At 37.3% G+C, this 21,588-nt stretch overlaps 1 protein-coding gene across 4 annotated transcripts in view; it reads right to left on the bottom strand.

The window, feature by feature from the left end:
• The window catches only part of FNDC3B (fibronectin type III domain containing 3B), a 344,224-nt gene that overhangs the window by 146,367 nt on the left and 176,269 nt on the right, over positions 1–21,588 (bottom strand). For all 4 annotated transcript variants that reach the window (XM_021069801.1, XM_021069803.1, XM_021069800.1 and 1 more), the window contains 2 exons: positions 14,794–14,870; positions 463–706 (listed from right to left, as the gene is read on the bottom strand). In XM_021069801.1, the coding sequence (XP_020925460.1) occupies positions 463–706; positions 14,794–14,870 (321 nt within the window). The remainder of the gene's footprint in view (positions 1–462; positions 707–14,793; positions 14,871–21,588) is intronic.

Raw genomic sequence — 21,588 nt, 5'->3', positions numbered from 1 at the left:
TCCAGGAAACCCAAAGGTTACTGATACCCCACAGTCTACTATCAGTGGATATGGGGCACAAAACCCATTTTAATTGCCCTTCTACTGCCAGACCACATGGATGCCTAAGAAATAATATATTGCAGTTCTGTCTCAGGCCACTCTTATATAAAAATATGCTAACAGGACATGGGAACATATATGATAGATTGCTGCCCCTTTTCTGAAATAAGAAATGGCTACCCTACAACCTGTTCTCTGTGGGATGGCACAGGGGGCAGAATTTGAAAAAAAAAAATATAGAGAAAGAAAGAGATGCAAGTCAGGACAAAGAAAGAAAGAATTTCCCACAAGCTTTATTCAGCAGCTTTCCTCTCTTATGCTTATTACAGAAGAAATGAAGGGCTCTCTGGCTCTCTCGAGCTATTTAAGTGCTATAACTAATTCCAACAGCTCCCGACGTGATGCCAGCAATCTACTCACCTTGCTCGCCATATATTGTAGGGGGAAGATGATGCTGAGGAAAAAACTGAGGTGGCATATCTCCAGGTCCAGTAACAGGCGGGTAGTAAGCTGTGTGTGAGTTATGAATAAAATGCGGGTGGTGAGTCAGGTAGGGGGGTAGGTGATGGGTTGGAGACATGGCCGAGGGGTAGCTTGGGGGGTAACACTCAGGAGACTGGGGTGTGACCACCACCCGGCGGACTCCAGTATTGTCTTCAATCACCTACAGAAAATAGCAAAAAGAATGTAGTATATGTAATTAGCAAATATCCTGTAAATGTATACAGTATTTAAGTACTCCCCTCCTTAAATTTTCTCTCCATAGGAAAAAAAAAATTGTGCATGTTGAATTCTGGTTCTCTAATTCACCCAGTTATATGAGTTTTAGAAATAATCATATATAACTGTTAAAATTTATAAAACTAAGTGTTTCATCAACCACCCACTTCTGATTACACAAAACTATTTGGAGAGATCAACAGCTTGACAACAAATCTTGTCTTTCTCATAAAACTTTCATAGATGAAATCCATAAGATTTCTGAAGACTTTATCCAAGACAAGTGAATTTGATGAGTGGGTAAGGTGATTCTACGATGACTCTATCAGTTCAGTGGTTTTGGAGAAAAGAACAGACTTTCTGGGCCATGTAAATGTACTTTAGAGGGTGAGCTTCCAGACCTGTTTGGCAACACCAGACTCTAGTCCTGCTTTGGTGAGCACAGGTCCATGACACTGGGGGAACATTAACTTCAGAAACTATAAGAGTACCAAAAGGTCGTTTAATCTGGGACCAAGGTTGTAGATGAAATGAGGGGATGCTGACCCACCAAACAATTGAGCAACCCCAACTCAAGGACACCTTTCCTCCCAGGATGCCCTGATGTTGTGAAGAGGATGTGCTAACAGGCAGAGTCAGCCAATCAACATTCCATTTCTACTTTCTTCAAATGATTTTTTAAAAAATTCAACAAAGGAAGGTAACATAAGGTAATATAAAGTCAATATGTATTGCCTCTGTCGCCAACTTCATGCTAACTGCTACAGCATAAAATTTGTTGAGGCATAGGATAAGAAATAATACAACAGATATCATAATCAAAAGGTAAAGCTGTGGGGTACAGAGAACAAGGGCATGAAATAGCAGAATCAGAGCAGACTCCAGGGACCTCAGATTTGGTGGGGCTGGGACAGCTGAGCATGGCCCCTGTGTTAGGGCCCTGCAAGGCAGGGACAGCACAGTGACAGCACAAGAGTAAACCTGGAAGCTGGGGCCAAGCTTCCAAAGAGACCAGATGGCCTAAATAAAGCTTAAGACCATCAGGCATTGATAGGAAGGAAAGAAAGAAAGAAAGGAAGAAAGAAAGGGAAGGAAGGAAGGAAGACCACCCTGAAAATTAGGCTTGTATATTGAAATATGTTTCTCATTACACCTCAGGAGGCTGATTATAGGTCAAAATTTGATTTGATCATGTCTAAAACATTCTAATAAAAAATTACACTAAGCTTTTTGGAGGGCAGTTATGTTCACCACTATATCACCAACAAAAAAATTATACTGGGCTTTGTTTTTTAAAATACTGCTTGAGACAAAATGGCAAGTCTGTACTTTAGTGTACAAGATAGCTTTAACTTTAATTAATAACCATTAATCTTTATGTTAAGAGCACAAAAGTCTTTGCTTATTAATGAACCTATTAACATAATACTTTCAGAATTAACTACTATGCTACTATAAACTTCTTAAAATTAAAATTCTGAGTCATACTCCCTACTAAAGCTCAATGTATTCTTTAATAAATGTAACCTCTTCCAAGCCTTGGCAAGCTAATCACATTATCCTCATTTAGGTTGCTAATTTACAGGTGGATGGAAATAGTCCTTATACCATAACATTAGAAATTCTCAAATATACACTAATAATTATCATCAAAGCCTCTTCTTCTTTTTTAGAGATTTTTATTTTTTACATTATAGTTGATTTACAGTGATTTGTCAATTTCCACTGTACAGCAAATTGACCCAGTCATACACATACATATATTCTTTTTCTCACATTATCCTCCATCATGTTCCATCACAAATGACTAGATATAGTTCCCTGGGCTATAGAGCAGGATCTCATTGTTTATCCATAAGCATCTTTTTTTTTAATTGAGGCCATAGTTGAGTTATAATGTGTTAGCTTCTGGTGTACAGCAAAGTGATCAGTTATACATAAATATATTCTTTTTCATATTCATTTCCATTATGGTTTATGTAGGATATTGAATATAGTTCTCTGTGCTATACAGTAGGATCCTGTTTATTACATATATAGTAGTTTGTATCTGCAATCCCAGATTCCTAATTTATCCCTCCCACCCCCTTTTTCCTTTGGTAACCATAAATTTGTTTTCTATGAGTCTTTGAGTTTCTGTTTTATAAATAAGTTCATTTGCATCATTTTTGGATTCCACATATAAGTGATATCATATGATATTTGTCTTTCTCTTTCTGGCTTACTTCACTCAGTAGCATAATCTCTAGGCCCATACATGTTGCTGAAAATTGTATTATTTCATGGCTGAGTAATATTCCAGTGTGTGCGTGCATGTGCGCACATGCACACCAAATTATTATTTATCCATTCATCTGTTCATGAACATTTAAGTTGTTTCAATGTCTTAACTATTGTAAATAGTGCTATTATGAACACTGGAATGTATGTATCCTTTTGAATTAGAGTTTTCCCTGAATATATGCCCGGGAATGGGATTGTAGGATCATATTGCAACTCTATTTTTAGTTTGTTAAGGAGCCTTCATACTGATTTCCATAGTGGCTGTACCAATTTATAGTCCCACCAACAGGGTAGGAGGGTTCCCTTTTCTCTGCACCCACTCCAGCATTTATTGTCTGTAAATAAATGATGATGGCCATTCTTTTTTTTTTTTTTTTTTTTTTTAGGGTTGCATCCATGGCATATGGAGGTTCCCAGGCTAGAGGTCAAACTGGTGCTGCAGCTGCCAGCCTACACCACAGCCAGAGCAATGCAGGATCCATCCAAGCCACAGCTCACAGCAACGATGGATCCTTAGCCCACTAAGCAAGGACAGGGATCGAACCTCCACCCTCTCATGGATACTAGTCAGATTCATTTCCCCTGAGCCAAAACGGGAACTCCATGATGGTCATTCCGACTAGTGTGAGGTGGTATCTCATGATAGTTTTGATTTGCATTTCTCCAATTAGTGATGTTGAGAATCTTTCATGTACCTATTAGCCTCTATATATCTGGAACTCCCATCTGTATATCTTTGGAGAAATGTCTGTTTAGGTCTTCTGCCCACTTTTTGACTGTGTTGTTTGGGTTTTTGTTATCAAGTTATATGAGCTGTTTGTGTATTTCGTTAATTAAGCCCCTGTTGGTCACATCATTTGCAAATATTTTCTACCATTCTGTAGGTTGGCTTTTTGTTTAAATGTTTACAGTTTCCTTTGCTGTGCAAAAGCTCACAAGTTTGACTAGGTACCATTTTTAACTTTTAAGCATCATCTATTTTGCCTAAAATGCAGAGCATATGATAGCACGTTGCACAATTTTAGAATAAATATGAGCTTTTCTTACCATCTGATAGAAACGTGCATTATACTGTAGTGTCCTCTCTCCCTCCACCCAACCACTAGCTATTAAGAAAAAAAAGTACAAAAGAGGGTGGGAATGTAATTGTAATGTATACATGTAAGGATAACCTGACCCCCTTGCTGTACAGTAGGAAAATTAAAAAAAAAAAAAAAAAAAAAAAAAAAAAAAAAGTACAGAGTTCCCATTGTGGCCTAGCAGGTTAAGAACCCAAAAATAGTGTCCGTGAGGATGTGGGTTTGTTTCCTAGCCTCACTCAGTGGGTTACGGATCCAGCATTGCCACAAGTTGTGATGTAGGTTGCAGATGCGACTCAGATCTGGCATTGCTGTGGCTGTGGTGTAGGCCAGTTCCGATTTGACCCCTACCCTGGGAACTTTCATATGTTACAGGTGTGGCCATTAAAAAAAAAAGTCAGTCATATTACAGATGTCCCTCTTTCATGGAAACTTCATTCAATCCAGTGCTAGACACTGAAAGGTCCAGAGAAGCAAAGTACTTGTTTTCTAGAAACTTAACAATCTTCATTATTTCAGTCAATGTAAAAAACTTCCAATGGTTAAGCAGCCAATACAAACTTGACTGAGGTAGTAAAGTAAGAACTGGGTTCTCACTAAATATGAAAAACAAGAATAACCCTGGGCTTATAAACAGGGGTAGTATAATGAAGAGAAATTATTTCCATTTTATTATGTAGTTTCTGAGTTGTTAAAAAGGTTTTTAAAAAAGTAGGCCAAAAGCACTAACAAAAGATAAGAATTTTAGTCAAGAGGGGGTTAAAAGAAATATAAAAGAGATATAAACATACTACTATATTTTGTAAGAATAAGAATTTCCACTAATTACCAAAATAAATAAATCTAAAATATAAATTACTCTTCACAAAAAAATAGGTTTCCAGTTAGAAAACTAAGTAGCTTTTTGAAACCACAAATTGCCTGCATATAAGGAAATTGTTTTATAGCCTCAGTTTTAATTATCTTAAAATTATTCTGTAGTATCTGTGAAAGATATCTACTTACATGTATATAGCAAATGAGATACTTTCAGAGACCTGCTCACTTAACCAATCAAAGACTATTTTATGCCTAAAAATATTTTTAAGAAACAAAATAGTCTCAAATAATTACAGGCAAAAATCAAAACATTTGTTCTGAGTATTTTGTTTATTGTATTCCTATAATACAAATTGCAGCATATTTAATTATCAAATTCAGTTTTGATCTATGTGTAAAGAAATTATACCTATGTTCCTCCAACAAATAAGAAAGACTGAGGGGCAGTAAAAATGTACAAAATGATAAGCAACTCAGGAAATGATGGCAATAACATTTTTTATTTAAAAAATATAGTTCATAAAGAAATATATTACTGTAGCAGTAGAATTTAGATAGACATTAGAAATGAGAAAAAGTTCAGTCCAAAAATCCTGAGGCAATAAAAATGTGCCTTCGATCTTCAGAAGTGACCATGGAAAAGACAATTCATTTCCTTTTGAGGTGAATGAAATTCTGACAATGTCCAGAGGCAGACAAATCGCCTGCATTCAATTCAACAACTATTTCCTGATATATACTATGAGCTAAGCACTGGACATGCAATAGTGAGAAAAAAAATAGGTGCTAAACATCAATATTTGTCTAGTTAGCCTAAAAATAATACAAAGAGAAAAATTAGACTAAGTCCTAGTTAGTTCTGTTTGGAAATCAGAACAAAGTATTGTTTTTTCACACACCAAAACCAAGTATTCTTCGTCTAGACTTTTTCTGGCTCTAGGAACTCAATAGAAAGAGTTCCTCTTATAGAGAAGCACAGACCCTTGGAAAAAGATCACTGTTCTAGGTCCTCAGGTTCCCACCTATTACAGGCTGAATTATGTGCCTGCCCCCAGCCCTGGCCCCATCAATTCACATATTTAAGTCCTAACCCCTAGTACATGTGGCTGTATTTGGAGATAGGGCCTTTAAACAAGTAATTATGGTAAAATGAGGTCATATGGGTGGGTCCTAATCCAATACGACTGATATTCTTCTATGAAAAGGAAATTAGGACACAGACAGACAGAGGGAAGGTCATACGAGGACACCAAAGGAAGAAGGCCACAAACAAGCCAGGGAGAGAGGCCTTAAAAAAAACTGAACTGGTAGTCTCCAAAATTGTGAGGAAATAATTTCTGTGTTTAAGCCACCTGGTCTAAGGTACTTTGTTATGGGAGCCTTAGCAAATTAACACATTCAGCTATCAGGCCTCCTACCTTAAATTCTACCAGCCTTGTCAGCTTAATTAAAAAAACAAAAACCCAAACCCAAAAAAACCTCTCTTTAAAAAGTAACACAATTATCCTCCTGAACAAACACCCAGTCACTTTCCTAGAGCTAAGGAACAAAGTTATATTGATGGCAAAAAACAGCTACTTTGAGTCTTTATCATGTCCTTTTATTCTGCTCGATAAGTATTTACTGAGAAACTTCTATGAGGCTAGTTTTCTTTGCTATCCTGTGGCTTATACACATGGACGAGAGGCTAGAAAATTAGGTACAAAAAGTTAAATAGGGAGAATGTCTGCCTTCCTTGCCCCAGTGACTTTAGAAGTATGACCAAGAGAACAATTGAAACAAAATGAGATAGCCTAGGGCCAACAGCAAGGGGAAGCGCTAATGGGACAGCAAAGAGAGAGAGGAGAAAGTGAGTCACAGCCAGCGCCTGGGGTCAGCCACCTGCTTGTCACCAGTTATTTAACTCCCTTAACTATTGGAGAACTAGATATTAGTATCCATGTTGTACATGAGAAAAACCAGGCACAGCATGATTAAAATGTACAACTAGTTCAACTGCAGAATCAAATTTGCATTCTGGTCTTTAATGCCATTATGTAGAGAATCATACAGAAGTTAGGTATGCTGTGAAATAAATATGGAAATAATGACCTATAAGAAACAGGTTATTAACAGATGCGAAAGGATTCAAGATACAAACAATATTTATTGAATACCTGCGGCTCTGCTTTAATACCTTCTGCCTGAGATAAGGAAATACATGTTAAGGCCGTGGAACAGTAACTGATACCTAATAGAAAAACCTCACTTAGCAATTAATGCTATTAATATTATCACCTCATTAAATCTTCCCAACAGTCCTGGGAGGTGAATACATTTATCCCCATTTGAGAGAAAAAAGGATGAAGTAAAGTTAAGCTAGCTCACACAAGGCCAGAGAACTACTGAGGGAAGTGGCAGGGGTGAAGAATACACAATTCTGAGCCTAAGAACTAAAATGGGTCTTTTCTTGTAGTTAACAGAGAAGGAAGGTAGTTCCCCGTATTGAGTTGAGATGCTCCACAGGGGTTTTAATAAACTAAGGAGAAAAATTGTAAAAGCCTGTCCCAATGGCCAGTGATGATCCTGGACGCCAGCAGGACAGAGTGCATGTGGACACATGTGAGCCCAAGCACATGCACATGCAGGCAGCATGCATGGGCAGCATAGCCAGCTTGCTGCAGGGGTGAGGAACACTGAGGAGCTGCAGACCTAAGTCCTCTGCTTGTTTCTGCAGAAGCTCACAACACCCACGCACACATAGTTCATTATGAAACATTTTCCTAAGTTCCTATAGAAAAGTCAATTCTTCCAAAGGTCTGGAAAGAGATTCCAATTTTCTCATTATTGGCTGCCAAATGGGTCTGATTCTCAGTCTGACCAAGCATAGGGCAATATCCCATGTTTCTTCCTACTCATGGTTTTTATAACGTTGAAGGTGAAGCACAGCACTGGTTTAATCCCATGCTGTAATTACCAAAGGGAAGCAATTGAGGCTAATGTTTACAGCTCAGCCAACTTGGCTGAACAAAATGGAGAAAAGTATCCCATGGCATTCACCTAAGAGGCCCCATTGTTTCTCCACAGGGCTCCGGTTTCTGGCCAACTCTTAAAACAATTCCCACTAGAGAATGACCAACCAAACCAAAATTTAAATGCATTTTTAAATAGATTTCTCATCTCTGCTTGGTCAAGAGAAATGGCATACATGTAATTTCAACAGGTATTTATCCATTAACTAATTCCCAAAACAATGGAATGGGATAAAGTGGGCTATAACAACAGAAACACTTATTTTGACTACTCTTTGAAGTTTTGAGCTTACATCAATTAATCTGGAAAAAAAGAGCGGTTTCTCAAATGACAGCACATTAGCTTGGATGTTTCACTTTTTCTCTTCATATGCTTTTCAAATTTGGGGATATACATGAAGCTTTCCCCTGTAACTTTTGAAAAATGTTTCATAAATTACTATGGAAGCATGGAAAATAAAACTCAAGGCATCTGCTTAAGAAATTTTTATATATAATTTCTTCAGAAAGTTAATGATTAGGTTTAAAAATTAAGAAAAACCAGGGCCAGTATACAATGAAAGGAAAATTTTGCTTCATACCGCGTGATCACAGTATGTATCGAGAAGGGCAAATGTTGCCAGACTTTCAGATAAATTGTTCTAACAGCCTTCTTCATTCTAATAGATGCCACTCAGTGAATGCCCACTGTGGACTACACACCTTATATAACATCTCTTAATTCTTCCTTCTCCACCATCAGGTAGGTATTTGCCTATGTGGTGAAACAATCTGTAAAAGTGACACCAGAAGCAGCCATGGTGGAATATGAAGACAGGTTTTGCCAAGTACTGTCCATATTCTTCCCAGCTTGCCCCATTTTCCCATAATTTCAACCCTAATTACACTAAAAATGCTTTTACATAATAGAAATAATGGTACCGAGGCTGAATTCTCTCTCACCTAAATCCAGATTCTCATAGGAGGGGAGGAAAGAAAAAAAAAAAAAAAAAAGCCTATATTTTCTCTCAAGTTGAAAAGGTCAGATTACATTTTCCTCAAACCTCCCCAGCCTCCCACCAAAGAGTAAATCACAAAACACACACATACTAAACACATAAAAACCTACCATCTCAGCTAAGATTCTACTGTTCTCCTACCCTAGTCCACACCACCTCTGAGGTCCACAAGGTCAGTCCTTCTCAACCTAAGAAAACACAGGCTGTGCTGTTGACTGCATGTCAGAGCAGAACACGGCTGTCTCAACTCCAAATGTTTCTCTTTCCATGAGATCACCTGCTCATTACTGCTGTTTGTATTTTGTCAATTTGATCAAGTTTATCAATGCACCTTTAAAGCTCTTTCAGTTAAAAACTATGTAATGAATGCTACAACCAAGAATTACTCCATTGACTCAGTTTAGAAGCACTACTGTGACATTTTTAATCATTCACTTGCCTCCCTCTTCAATTTCTTACAGTAACTTAGGACCATCTCAGATGTTAGTGGCCAGTGTTTTAGTACTGGAGATGCACAAGTAGGCATACTACACATCCACACTAGCATTCTCAGAAAGTGACATAACATAAAGCAAATACAGTTAATCCTCCAACAAGGGGGGTGTTAGGGGCACCAAACCCTTCTCATAGTCCAAAGTCCACAAATAACTTATAATCAGCCCTCTGTATTCGCAGTTCCACATTCATGGATTCTATCAACCATGGATCATAGTACTGAGTATTTAGTACTTTAAAAATTTCACATATAGAAGTTCCCATCATGGTGCAGCGGAAATGAATCTGACTAGGAACCATGAGGTTGCGGGTTCGATGCCTGGCCTCGCTCAGTGGTTTAAGGATCCAGCGTTGCCCTGAGCTGTGGTATAGGTCGCAGACATGACTCGGATCTGGCGTGGCTGTGGCGTAGGCTGGAGGCTACAGCTTCAACTGGATCCCTAGTTTGGGAACCTCCACATGCCATGGGTGCGGCCCTAAAAGAGAAAAAAAAAAAAAAAAGAAAGAAAAAAAATTCACGTATAAGTGGACCTACACAGTTCAAACTCATATTGTTCAAGGATCAGCTATCTATCCATCAAGCAGACTCTGCCACTGACTTTGAGATCACATCACAGTGGGGGAAAAAGGTCAGTAAGACCAAAATGCCTGGGTTGTAATCCTGATTGAACTCAGGCCTTAGCTTCCTCATATGTAAAGTTCAGATGGTGAAAACTGGAGACATAAATAAAGCATTTAGCACAGTGCACAGAATATACAGTCGTTATTACCACCATCAACAAAGGCATGAAGATAGGCTGGGCCATTTTTCCTAGCTGTGCCACTGTGCTGATTATTTAACAATTGGGACTAGTCACTATCTTTCCCTTTCTGCCTTTTGAAACAGCTTTATTGAGATATAATTTACATATCATAAAATCCATTCTTTTAAAGTCTTATTCAGTATTTTTTTGTATATTCAGAGTTGAGTAACCATTACCACTATTTGTTTCCAAAACATTGTCATCACCCCCAAAAGAATACCATACCCATTAGCAGCCAACTCCCTAATACTCTCTTCCCGAGCCCCAGGCAACAACTAATCTACTATCAGTGTCTATGTATTTGCCTATACTGTACATCATTCATAAATGAAATTATATTATTTATGGCTTCTTACACTTAGCATTTTCAAGCTTCATCTACTTTTTAGCATGTATCAGTACTTCATTCCTTCTTATGACTGAATAAATATTCTATCATGTATCACTTATGTTTATTCATTCATAAGCTGATGGACATTTGAGTTGTTTCCACTTTGGGGTTATTCTGAATAATACTGCTATGAATACTCATGTACCAGCTTTTTTTGTGTGTGTAAACATGTTTTTCTCCTCTTGCACATCTCCCAAGGAGTGGAATAGCACAGTCATACAGTGACTTTGCATTTAATCACTTGAGACAATGCCAGGGCGTCTTCCAAAGGAGTTGTACCATTTTATATTACCACAGGCAGTGTGTAAGGGTTCTAATTTTTCCACATCTTGGTAACACTTGTTATTACCTATCTCTTTAACTAAAGCCATCTTAGTGGGTATGAAGTATATTGTACTGTGGTTTTGATTTGCGTTTCTCTGATAGTTAATGATTCACCATCTTTTCATGTGCTATTTGGCCATTTGCATATCGTTTTTTGGAGAAATGTCTACTCTGATCCTTTGCCCATATTTAAACTGGGTTTTTAATCTATTATTTATTCTTGAGTTATAAGATTTCCTTATATATTTTAGATATAAGTTCCTTCTGAAATATGTGATTTGCATATACTTCTTCCAAACTATGAGTTGTCTTTTCATTTTGTTGATAGTGCCAAAAAGTTTAAATTTGGATGAACTCTAATTTATCTATTTTCTTCTTTTTCTGCTTGTGCTTTTGGTGTCACATCTAAGAATTCATTGCCTAATCCATGGTTACAAAATTTACTCCTGGAGTTATACAGTTTTAGCTCTTACATCTATAATCCATTTTGTGTTAACTTTAGTATATGGTGTGAGGCAGAGGTCCAACTTTATTCTTTTGCATGTGGATAACCAGTTGTCCCTGCACTATTTGTTGAAGAGACTATTCCTCCCTCTACTGAATTACCTTGGCACTCCTCTCTTTATTCCACATTTAGAGCATTTCTTTCCTTGCAAGTATACATCACTCTGATCTAGAGAATTTTCCAGCTATCAGGTGTTTTATGGCTCTATCTGACCTTGCAAAATCTTTCAATCAATTCTATGTTTACTTTATTTCATCTTGGCCAATCACTTACACTTAAAAGCGCTTATCAATTACCTACTATGTACCAGGCAGTTTTCTAGATTCTCAGATATAATCCAATGAGGCACTAAAATTCTTAGGGATAGCTATAAAATGTATTGTATTTCATGACAGATAGGGACAAAGTATCAAAGATGCTGGGGAAAACAACAACAAAAAACAGAACAACCATCTCTGTGATGGAGGTTCTGAAAGGTTCTCACATTGAAGAAGGGTATCTGAATAGAAGAATGATTGAAATGTCAGACAAAGAAGAACTCTAGAGTATTCCTAGAAAAGGGAAAAAATAGGCACAAAAGAATGTACTTGAGAAAAGGCTGGGTGGTAGCAATCTGAGGCAACAGGTAAAGGTGACTCTGAAAAGAAGAGCAGGGTTGAGTATTAAGATAGGGTATACTTAAGAATAAGTATAATACTTAAGCATATTTAAGTATTAAGTATACCCTACACCAGAGCGTTAACTCTACTTCTATGCAATGTACACCCAACCCTAGATCTAAACAAAGAAGCCACATATATGTATTTGAGGAAACGACTGTGGGGTTAAGGTACAGAATTGACTTTCATAAGGACAGAATAGTATTGGGTATTCTCACATATGTCCAGCCAGGAGGGGGATTTTTTTTAAAGTGATTCCTTCTTCCCGCAACTGCCTAACAGAAAAGTAATTTGTTCTTTGACAAGTCTCCTAAGACATTTTAAAGTGGTTCCAATCTTCCTCATTCTTTTGAGGTATGTATCCTGTCAGCCAGAAAGAAGATTCTGTACATCTTCAGGCTCTCCATGTTCTTCATTGTAATAATGTCTTTTACTTAGATACTTCACTGACAAATATCATTAAAGTTATGAAGGCCATTTAACTCTGGGCCCTGATAAGAGAGCCCAATCTAAATGGAGTTGAATACATGCCTTGGAAACAGTTTCTTGCTCTTTTTCAATTAAGATTCCAAGTTATTCCATTTTTACTATCTTCTAATATCTTCTAGCACGTTCTGCCATAATTCTGAGTAAAGAAAGCATTTTCACTAGGCCTCCATCACAATTTTTATGAAAGTAAGTTTACAGCTCTGTTTTTCCTCTTTCAACTTGGATTTTGTATAGAAGTTTTTTGGAATCAGAAATATACCATGGTCTAAAATTCTCTATTTTTCCTATGAGTCCTAATAAATGTTTGGCAGTTAACACAATCGTAGCAACGCCACTAGCAAGAAAAAGCACACTGCAGCTTCTCTCTACTAGAATGTTCAATTTTTAACTGGTATTCCTTAAATGGGCCTTTAGCATAAAAGGAGGTGCTATTTCAGCCTTCACAATGGTGAGAACTGTACTCTGGTTCAAGACAATGAAACACTTCCCCAAAATAAATGAGTAGGCGACAGAATGGAATTCTACATTCCTTGTGCTTTTCTGTTAATTGGCTGGTGACGTGAATGTGATCCATCATCGTGGGTCCTGGCTGGAAGGGCCTGCTCTGCACCATTTTCTCCCTTAGTGATCTTTATATACAAAGACTTGGGTAAAACATGTCATTTATTTGCAACAAGGAGAAGATAGGCCAACATTCTGGCCACTTATATATGTAAAATATATATATATATCAAGTAGGCTTACATAAAAATACAGATGGAAAAAATGAAATTATAGTGGCTGTGCTATGGCTTGGACAGTGAAGAAATGGATACATTTTTACATCAGAGAAGAATAAATCTTCTTTGATTCCTGCCTGCACTTCAGCAATTTTCCTATGTAGCTGCCAATTCCTTCACCCTAGCAAAATCATTAAAACTAAGAATTATAGATTTTTAAACCATTTTAAAAGCAGACAGAGAGGCAGAGAAAGGAAAAAAAATCTGGAAGACTGTAATCCACAAAATGTTAACACAAAGATTATCATCTTCTGAGGACAGTAAAATTATAAATATTTTCTTTTTCATGCTCCTCAATAAGAGCAGCAAAAAGCAAGAAAAGCAGTTGGTTAGGTATTTTGGAAGGAAGGAGTGCAGGGAGGAGTTCACATTGCCCAAAGAGCCTAGGTCCAAACCCAAGTATATGCAGACGTCCATGTTCCAGGCAAACTGAATATCTTAAACCTTATCCAGATTTAGGAGCATAACTTTATCCTTTAACATTTCTTTATCCTTCCAACGTGTGTCTGAAATGGCTATTACTTTTCAAACTGCTACTTGATATTTTTACTTAAGAAATAATCCAATTTCAGAGAAATTAAAGTACAAACAGGCAAGTTTTCACATCAAATTCTGTAATTCACCAAGCCCAGGGCCTGCTGAATTATAGAGAAATGGGACTCCCATAGCAGAGGGCAGACCCTATTCATGTTAACTACATCTCCTTAGATCTCTTTAGTAATTAAGTCTACAATCTGGTATTTTTTTTCTATCAAGTTGTGGTTCAGGTGGAAGGAAGTCTCTAAGCCAGTAGACTCTGAAGGAACCACAATCATATGGTCAAGAGTGAAATCCACTTAGGCTGAGGGCAGCCCAGTAACCTCTCTCTGTTTCCCTCCCTCTGACTTTCTGGCATTTCACATGGGTGAAGATTCAGGAAGGGCCAGAGTTCCCGTCATGGCTCAGTGGTTAACAAATCCAACTTTGAACCATGAGGTTGCGGGTTCGATCCCTGGCCTTGCTCAGTGGGTTAAGGATCCGGCGTTGCTGTGAGCTGTGGTATAGGTCACAGACATGGCTCGGATCCCGTGTTGCTGTGGCTCTGGTGAAGGCTGGTGGCTACAGCTCGGATTAGACCCCTAGCATGGGAACCTCCATATGCCGTGGGAGCGGCCCTTTTCTGGGAACCTAGAAAAGGCAAAAAGACAAAAAGACAAAAAGACAAAAAAAAAAAAAAAAAAAAAAAAAAAAAAAAAAAAAAAAAAAGATTCAGGAAGGGCTGTGTGGTGCCACAAAAATGATAACTAGCATTAGCCTCACTAAATTAATCATGGAATAAGTTTTGAAGTTTCTAAGTCTCAACATATATTCTTTTGGAATAATGATAGTGAGTAGACAAGTTCATCAAATGGTTTACCTGTGAAATATAACCTGGAGGCACATGGATGGGAGGAATGGATCCATTGGGTGACATCATGGGAACTTCAGCAGGCCCTAAAAGAGGCAAAAGTAAGGCATTAAGAGCTGAAGAAATATACATTATTAAAATAATCATTGGCCTTCTTTAGTATTATCAAAACTAAAGAGAATTAATCATTTTTGACTATTCTCTCTTCAATAACTGGTAGATCTTACTTTAGACCCGAAATTGTAGGTGAAAAAAGAATTCTCCAGGTGCATAAGTCAGAGGAAGGGGAAGGAACACAGCTATGAGTCTCTTTATAAATATTTAATGATTCTCAAAACCTCAAGTTCCATAAACTAAGACTGCTTAGTTAAGAGTCTTTTTAAGTTTTGTTTTAGTTTAGTCTTTTTTTTTTTTTAGTTTTTTTATTAGTTTTGCCCTCTAATAAAGGGGCAAAAGAGGAATTTTTGCCTTTAAAAGAATGTATTACTAATACATGTTTAACCAAATAAACTTTTAAATGAGTTTGTTTCGGAGTTCCCCTCATGGCTCAGTGGTTAACGAACCCAACCAGCATCTATGAGGTTGTGGGTTCGATCCCTAGTCTCGCTCAGTGGGTTAAGTATCTGGCGTTGTTATGAGCTATGGTGCAGATCGCAGATGCGGCTCAGATCCCGTGTTGCTGTGGCTCTGGTGTAGGCCAGCAGCTGGCCTGGGAACTTCCATATGCCAGGGTGCGGAGAAAGGAAGGAAGGAAGGAAGGAGGGAAGGAAGGAAGGAAGGAAGGGAGTTTATTTCCTTTGGTTTAAAAAACTCCTATAAGGAGTTCCCATCATGACGAAACGGAAACGAATCTGACTAGGAACCATGAAGTTTCAGGTTTAATCCCTGGCCTCACTCAGTGGGTTAAGGATCTGGTGTTGCCATGAGCTGTGGTGTAGGTTGAAGAAGTGGCTCGGATCTGGCATGGCTGTGGCTGTGGCGTAGGTCAGGAGCTGTAGCTCCTCGACACCTAGCCTGGGAACCTCCATATGCCGTGGAGGTGTGGCCCTAAAAAGCAAAAAAACAAACAAACAAAAAAAAAAAACCACCCAACAACCTCCTACAGACTTTGAGTTTATAATTATCATTTTGTTCATTATTTTCAATAAGTTACTGTAAATGTCATTAATTTGAAATAAAAGAAACCTTTAACATACTCCAACTGAATCTGGCATGTTTCTTATAAGGCAGGGGGTAAAACAGATCATATTTTAAAACTAGGCACTATTAGGAATACTCATATCAAATTTATTTGGATTATTTCAAAGTAAAGCATTCAATTAACAAGGCGTTCATTTCATAACAGTAGATTTAACAAATGTTAATCATATATCTAAGGCAAATAATGAAAGGCAAGTTGCCTAAGGCATAGTTTGAGTTAATATTTAATTACAGGTACACTGATTGTCCTAACATCAAAATCAACTTCCGACACCCTTCTAAAGATCCTATGATTAAATGGTTTCCCTGGAAGTGTAAGAACTTCACAGTCACTGGTTTTCAGTTTGATAGGTAGCTCTCCTATTTAGCAACCCATGTCCCAAATGTCAATCCAAAGCTGTGTTTCTAGTCTGAGATGTGGCTTCCTGGCCCCAAGTGCCCTGTTGTTTATTTGCTGTTTCCTAATGTGTGTTGTACTGCCCACAATGAAAATCGCTGTACTGTAACAAAAACCAAGAAAAATACAATGCTTTCCTTGGCAAAAGAAGAGAGATCCTGCCACCCAGTGCTGCATTACACATAAGCATGGTGCACCTTTCACCTAACAGTACAATCCAATGTTACAACCATTTCTCAGGAAAAGTAGAGAGACAGGGAGACTGGGGTTTCCATCATAAGGTCTATAAGCATAAGAAAAAAATTTTGGAGCAGCACAAAAAGACTCAAATGTTCATTTAACATTCCATACTCCTACAGTTCACTGCATCTTTATGGACAATATACTATCTGATACTCTCTAAACACAAAATACCACAATGATCCCTCCACATTGTAATCATTTAAAGCAAAGGAAGACAATGACTTAAGAATGGGTAATTCTATAACCCCATTGTATTTTTAAGTATGATTCAAACTAATACATCCACCAATCACTGAAGATATTTTCCAAATCCATCTTCTTAAGCAAACCCATCTTTCCAGTCAGCTCTGGCATTTTTGCCATAGCCATCAAGACATTTAGACATTTATTAAATATTTTTATTTGAATTAATTCACTCAAAAGAAACCACAGACAACTATTTGACCCTGAGCTTGAGTACTGTCTTTGAAATCCAAGGGTCAATGCACTAGGCTCTAAAAATAGGCATCAAGAGCATGGCCTCTGCCTTGTTTCGTTTCCCAGACCACTGTTCACACTGGTTATATGACTTTGGACAATTCACTAAGCCTTTCTGAGACTCACTTCCTAATGAGAATAACAACTCCTACCTTATAGGTTTGGGTTTAAAGATGAAATTCAATAATAAATGCAACATCACTTAGCGCAGTACATGGCACAATAATCACTCATCAAGATGTTAGTAATTTTTACAATTTCTTTATTTATAGCTTTTTGGTTTTCTTCTTGTTCTTTCTTTACAATTACATCTTAAGCACCATTTTTAAATAGTACATGTCCCTGTTACACATAAAAATCAACATGCATACACTTAGTACAATGTTGACTTAAAAGGAAAATCTTCCTCAACAGATAAATACCAAGTATTTCACTGTACGGAGTGTGAACAGAAATGCCACCATCTCAATAAAGTATTACTTTTTAATCACCAAAATGTATACCAGGCAAAACAGTCTCTTAACCCCAGGCATGACCCCTAAAACTGTTAAAGTCATTTGTATAAAATGCCTTAAAGAATGTGGGACAAGTAAATGATTTACAGCCAGAAAATGTTTTCTTCCTGGCCTTGATTTCAAAAGTTGCCAAATGACTTTAACATGCTTGTTCCCCCTTCCTCTTGTCACTGCCATCAAAACCCTTTCAAAGGGCGTTGCAAAATATACAGTAATGGTTTCGAAACTCAGCTCTGTCTTGGAACCCTAAGATTTCTATGCTTTCTGAAATAAACCACTGCACCCACAGGTATTCAGGAGTTAAAAATCAACAAAATGAAATTCCTTTCACAAAAATGGTGGGATAAGAAAAGTTACTGTCTCTGTAAATACTTATCTCCCAATCAGTGAGTTCACTGCCTCCTGATCAACTGTTTAGCGTTTGAAAATCTAATAATATTATTATCCTTCCCTAATTAAAACATAAATTCCTCTTTATAAATTTTTAGGCTTTTAGGACTACAAGGTTCCTTTAGATTTTTTAACCAATAACCTCACAACAGACAAGATGTAAAGGACATATAGCCCTAAAAATCTGGTAAAAAAAAATGGTACTTTATGGGAATTCCCCTCATGGTTCAGTGGACATGAATCTGACTAGCATCCATGAGGACACAGGTTCAATCCCTGGCCTTGCTCAGTGGGTTAAGGATCTGACATTTCCATGAGCTGTGGTATAGGTCGCAGACATGCCTCGGATTCTGTGTAGCTGTGGTTGTGGTGTAGTCCAGTCGTTACAGCTCCGATTTGACCCCTAGCCTGGGAACCTTCATATGCCTCTGGTACAGCCCTAAAACAACAACAATAACAACAATAACAAATGGTTCTTATCTTGTTCAAACCAACACTAGATATGTGAGGGGGAAAAAAATTTTAAAAGCCACACAAATCTCCCCCAAACAAATTTCCTTTCTGATTATATTGGGAAGTCATCAATCAAATAAACTTTTTTTTTGGTCTTTTTAGAGCCGTACCCATGGCATATGGAGATTCCCAGGCTAGGGGTCGAATTGGAGCTGCAGTCACTCCCCTACACCACAGTCACAGCAATAACAGATCCAAGCTGTGTCTGCAACCTACACCACAGCTCACGGCAATGCCGTATCCTTAACCCACGGAGCAAGGCCAGGGATCAAACCCACATCCTCATGGATCCTAGTCGGGTTCATTAACCACTAGGCCAAGAAGGGAACTCCAGATCTAGTAAACTTTTTGGAAAAAAATTAAAAAAAAAAATTTAAGGTATCTGGAACCCCCTTTAGTTAAACACTGTTGTTACATGAAGGTTGGTCTACACAATTATACATACACATAATTATGAACTTTGAAAACAAACATACACTTCCAAACTACTGTCAGATTTTTTTTTTTTTTTTTTTGAGAATTAAGAAGCTCAGCTAGAGACCAAATGAACCCTTCCACAGACAGATAAAAGATGTCACATGTATAATTTCTAGAACTTGAACTAGAATGTTTACTAAAAGCCAAGTAATTCCATGAAAAAAGTGCTTTGGGAAATTTGATCAATTTCAGGTTTTAGGCTATGATTGCAACAGTTAAAAATTCCCTTTCTCTTCACTGAACAAGATATGAGACAGAAAAAAGAATTATGACCAGCTCAATGTCATTAAAAAAATTTTACTGCAACAGGCAAGGGCAGGGTTTAACATCTTAAAAGCCTGCTAGCATTTGTTAATGAACTGATTTTTCAATTACTTCTAATAAACTGTGAATAAGAAAGGCAGAAAAGCAGCTTAATTATTCAACCAACAGCAATACATGCAATGTCCCTACAACTTTATTCCCAGATCAAAAAGAGACTGAAAGGCAAGCCCAGCAATGTTGTCCTTTTAGGGCCACACATAGCTCACGGGGAGCTTCTGAGCCCCTGTCAAGGATGGAGGCCATTCTGCTTCACTCTGCTTTTTCCCTGCTAGCAGAGATCCCCCAGAGCCCAGACATCTAGACAGCCATAGCTCTGATACTATATTCAGAATAGTCACCCATTCCGGAGAAGGGTTAACTAGACTGATTGGAGGAGAACATACAAATGAGGTTTAGACATCTGAAAGTGGTAGAAAATGGGAATCCAGGGTATAAATTACCATTTAAACCAATCTTAGAAATAGACTAGCTATAAATAATTAATTCTACCACAATTTTGACATTTTTGAAAAGGTATTTTTATAAGGTGAATATTTACCACTAGGCAAACAAGTAGTGAATAAATAGAATGTTATGTATCAAATGTTAAATAGTATTTGTCTATGAACTCGTACTTGTGTGCCCAAATAGTTATTTTCAACAATAGTCATTAGCAGCAATAGATCACATTCTTATCTTCTTAACTTAAATATTATCTTGTTCAAAACGGATGTAAGGGGAACAGGATGTAGGAAGACTGGGATCACAACATAGCAAGATAAAGAAAACTAATGAGAAAATAAAGCAAAGGTAAAATATTGATGTTATAAAATTCAATAAACCCTATTTTTAATAGAAAGGACCCCTGAGTCTTTCTAAACAGCCAAAGGAAAATTTCTTGCTGGCTGAAGTAGTCATAAAGATAAGGATACAGCTAGTAGATAAACAGATAATCATGGCGAAAGGAATTAGTAGAACAATCAGTCTAAATAAAAGTATAAATGCATTATTCACTATGCATCTAAGATAATACAAAATGTGAGGTCTTCTGGTGAAGCCTGTGAATGTCAAATAATGACTCTCCAATTTTTCATGGTGACTCAAGACATGTAGATGAGCTAATACACTGCGTAGGCACTTTGGGGAATATTCATTTATTTAAAAAGTTATTTAACACTAATAAATCCCACAAGAGAATAAAAGGAATACAAAGATAATAAAACAAAGCACAGATCCTAATCTATGCTGAAACCCAAGTGTAGTGGTTCTTAAAATTTAGTATGCATGAAAATCATCCGAGTTTCTTAAAATCCAGACTGCTAAACTCCACTTCCTAGAGTTTCAGAATCAGAAGATCTAAGGTGGGTCCTAAGAGTTATCATTTCTAACAAGTTCTCAGGTGATACCCTCTGACTTAGTAGGTTAAAAGACAATAAGCATCCACAGTTAATGATACATTTAACGGTTACAAGACTGAAAGCTTTCCCCTAACATGATGGAAAAGATAAGGATGCCCCCTTTCATCACCACTGTTCAATATTGTCCTGGAAATCCTAGCTAGAAGAATTAGGGAGGGGGTTATCCAAAAGAAATAAAACTGTATTCACAGATGACATAGTCCTATACAAAGAAAATCACAAAGATTCCACAGAACAAAAACTATTAGAGCTAAAAGACAAATTCAGTAAATTTATAGGGTACGAGAGCAATGCACAAGTCAAGTGTGCTTCTATGCACCCTCAATGAACAATCTGAAAAGGAAATTAAGAACACAATTCTATTTACAACAATATCCAAAAGAACAAAATACCTAGGGATAATTTAATCAAGGGTGTGAAAGACTTACTCACTTAAATTACAAAATACTGCCAAAAGAAACTAAAGACAACCTAAATAAACGGAACCAAAGAACACCTAAACAAAGACATGGATTGGAAGGCTTAATATCATTAAAAAGGCAATACTGTGCAAAGCGATCTATGAGTCAATGTAATCTCTATCAAAATTCCAACAGTCTTTTCAGCAAAAATGGAAAAGTCAGTCCTCAAATTCATATGAAATTGCAAGGAGCCCTGAATAGACAATAAGAACCAATTTGGACCCCTACCCAACACCATGTACAAAATTTAGACCTAAGTATAAGAGCTAACCATAAAATTTTTAGAAGAAAACATAGATGTATTTTCAAGATATTGCATTTGGCAACAGATTCTTAGATATGACACCAAAAGTACAAACAACAAAAGAAAGAAAAAAGTGAACTTCATAAAACTTAAAAACTTTTGTGGA

Source organism: Sus scrofa, chromosome 13 (assembly GCF_000003025.6).
Source record: "Sus scrofa isolate TJ Tabasco breed Duroc chromosome 13, Sscrofa11.1, whole genome shotgun sequence".
Classification (NCBI taxonomy): Eukaryota; Metazoa; Chordata; class Mammalia; order Artiodactyla; family Suidae; genus Sus; species Sus scrofa.
The sequence above is the reverse complement of the archived record's forward strand: the minus strand, read 5'-3'. Positions and strand labels throughout refer to the sequence as shown.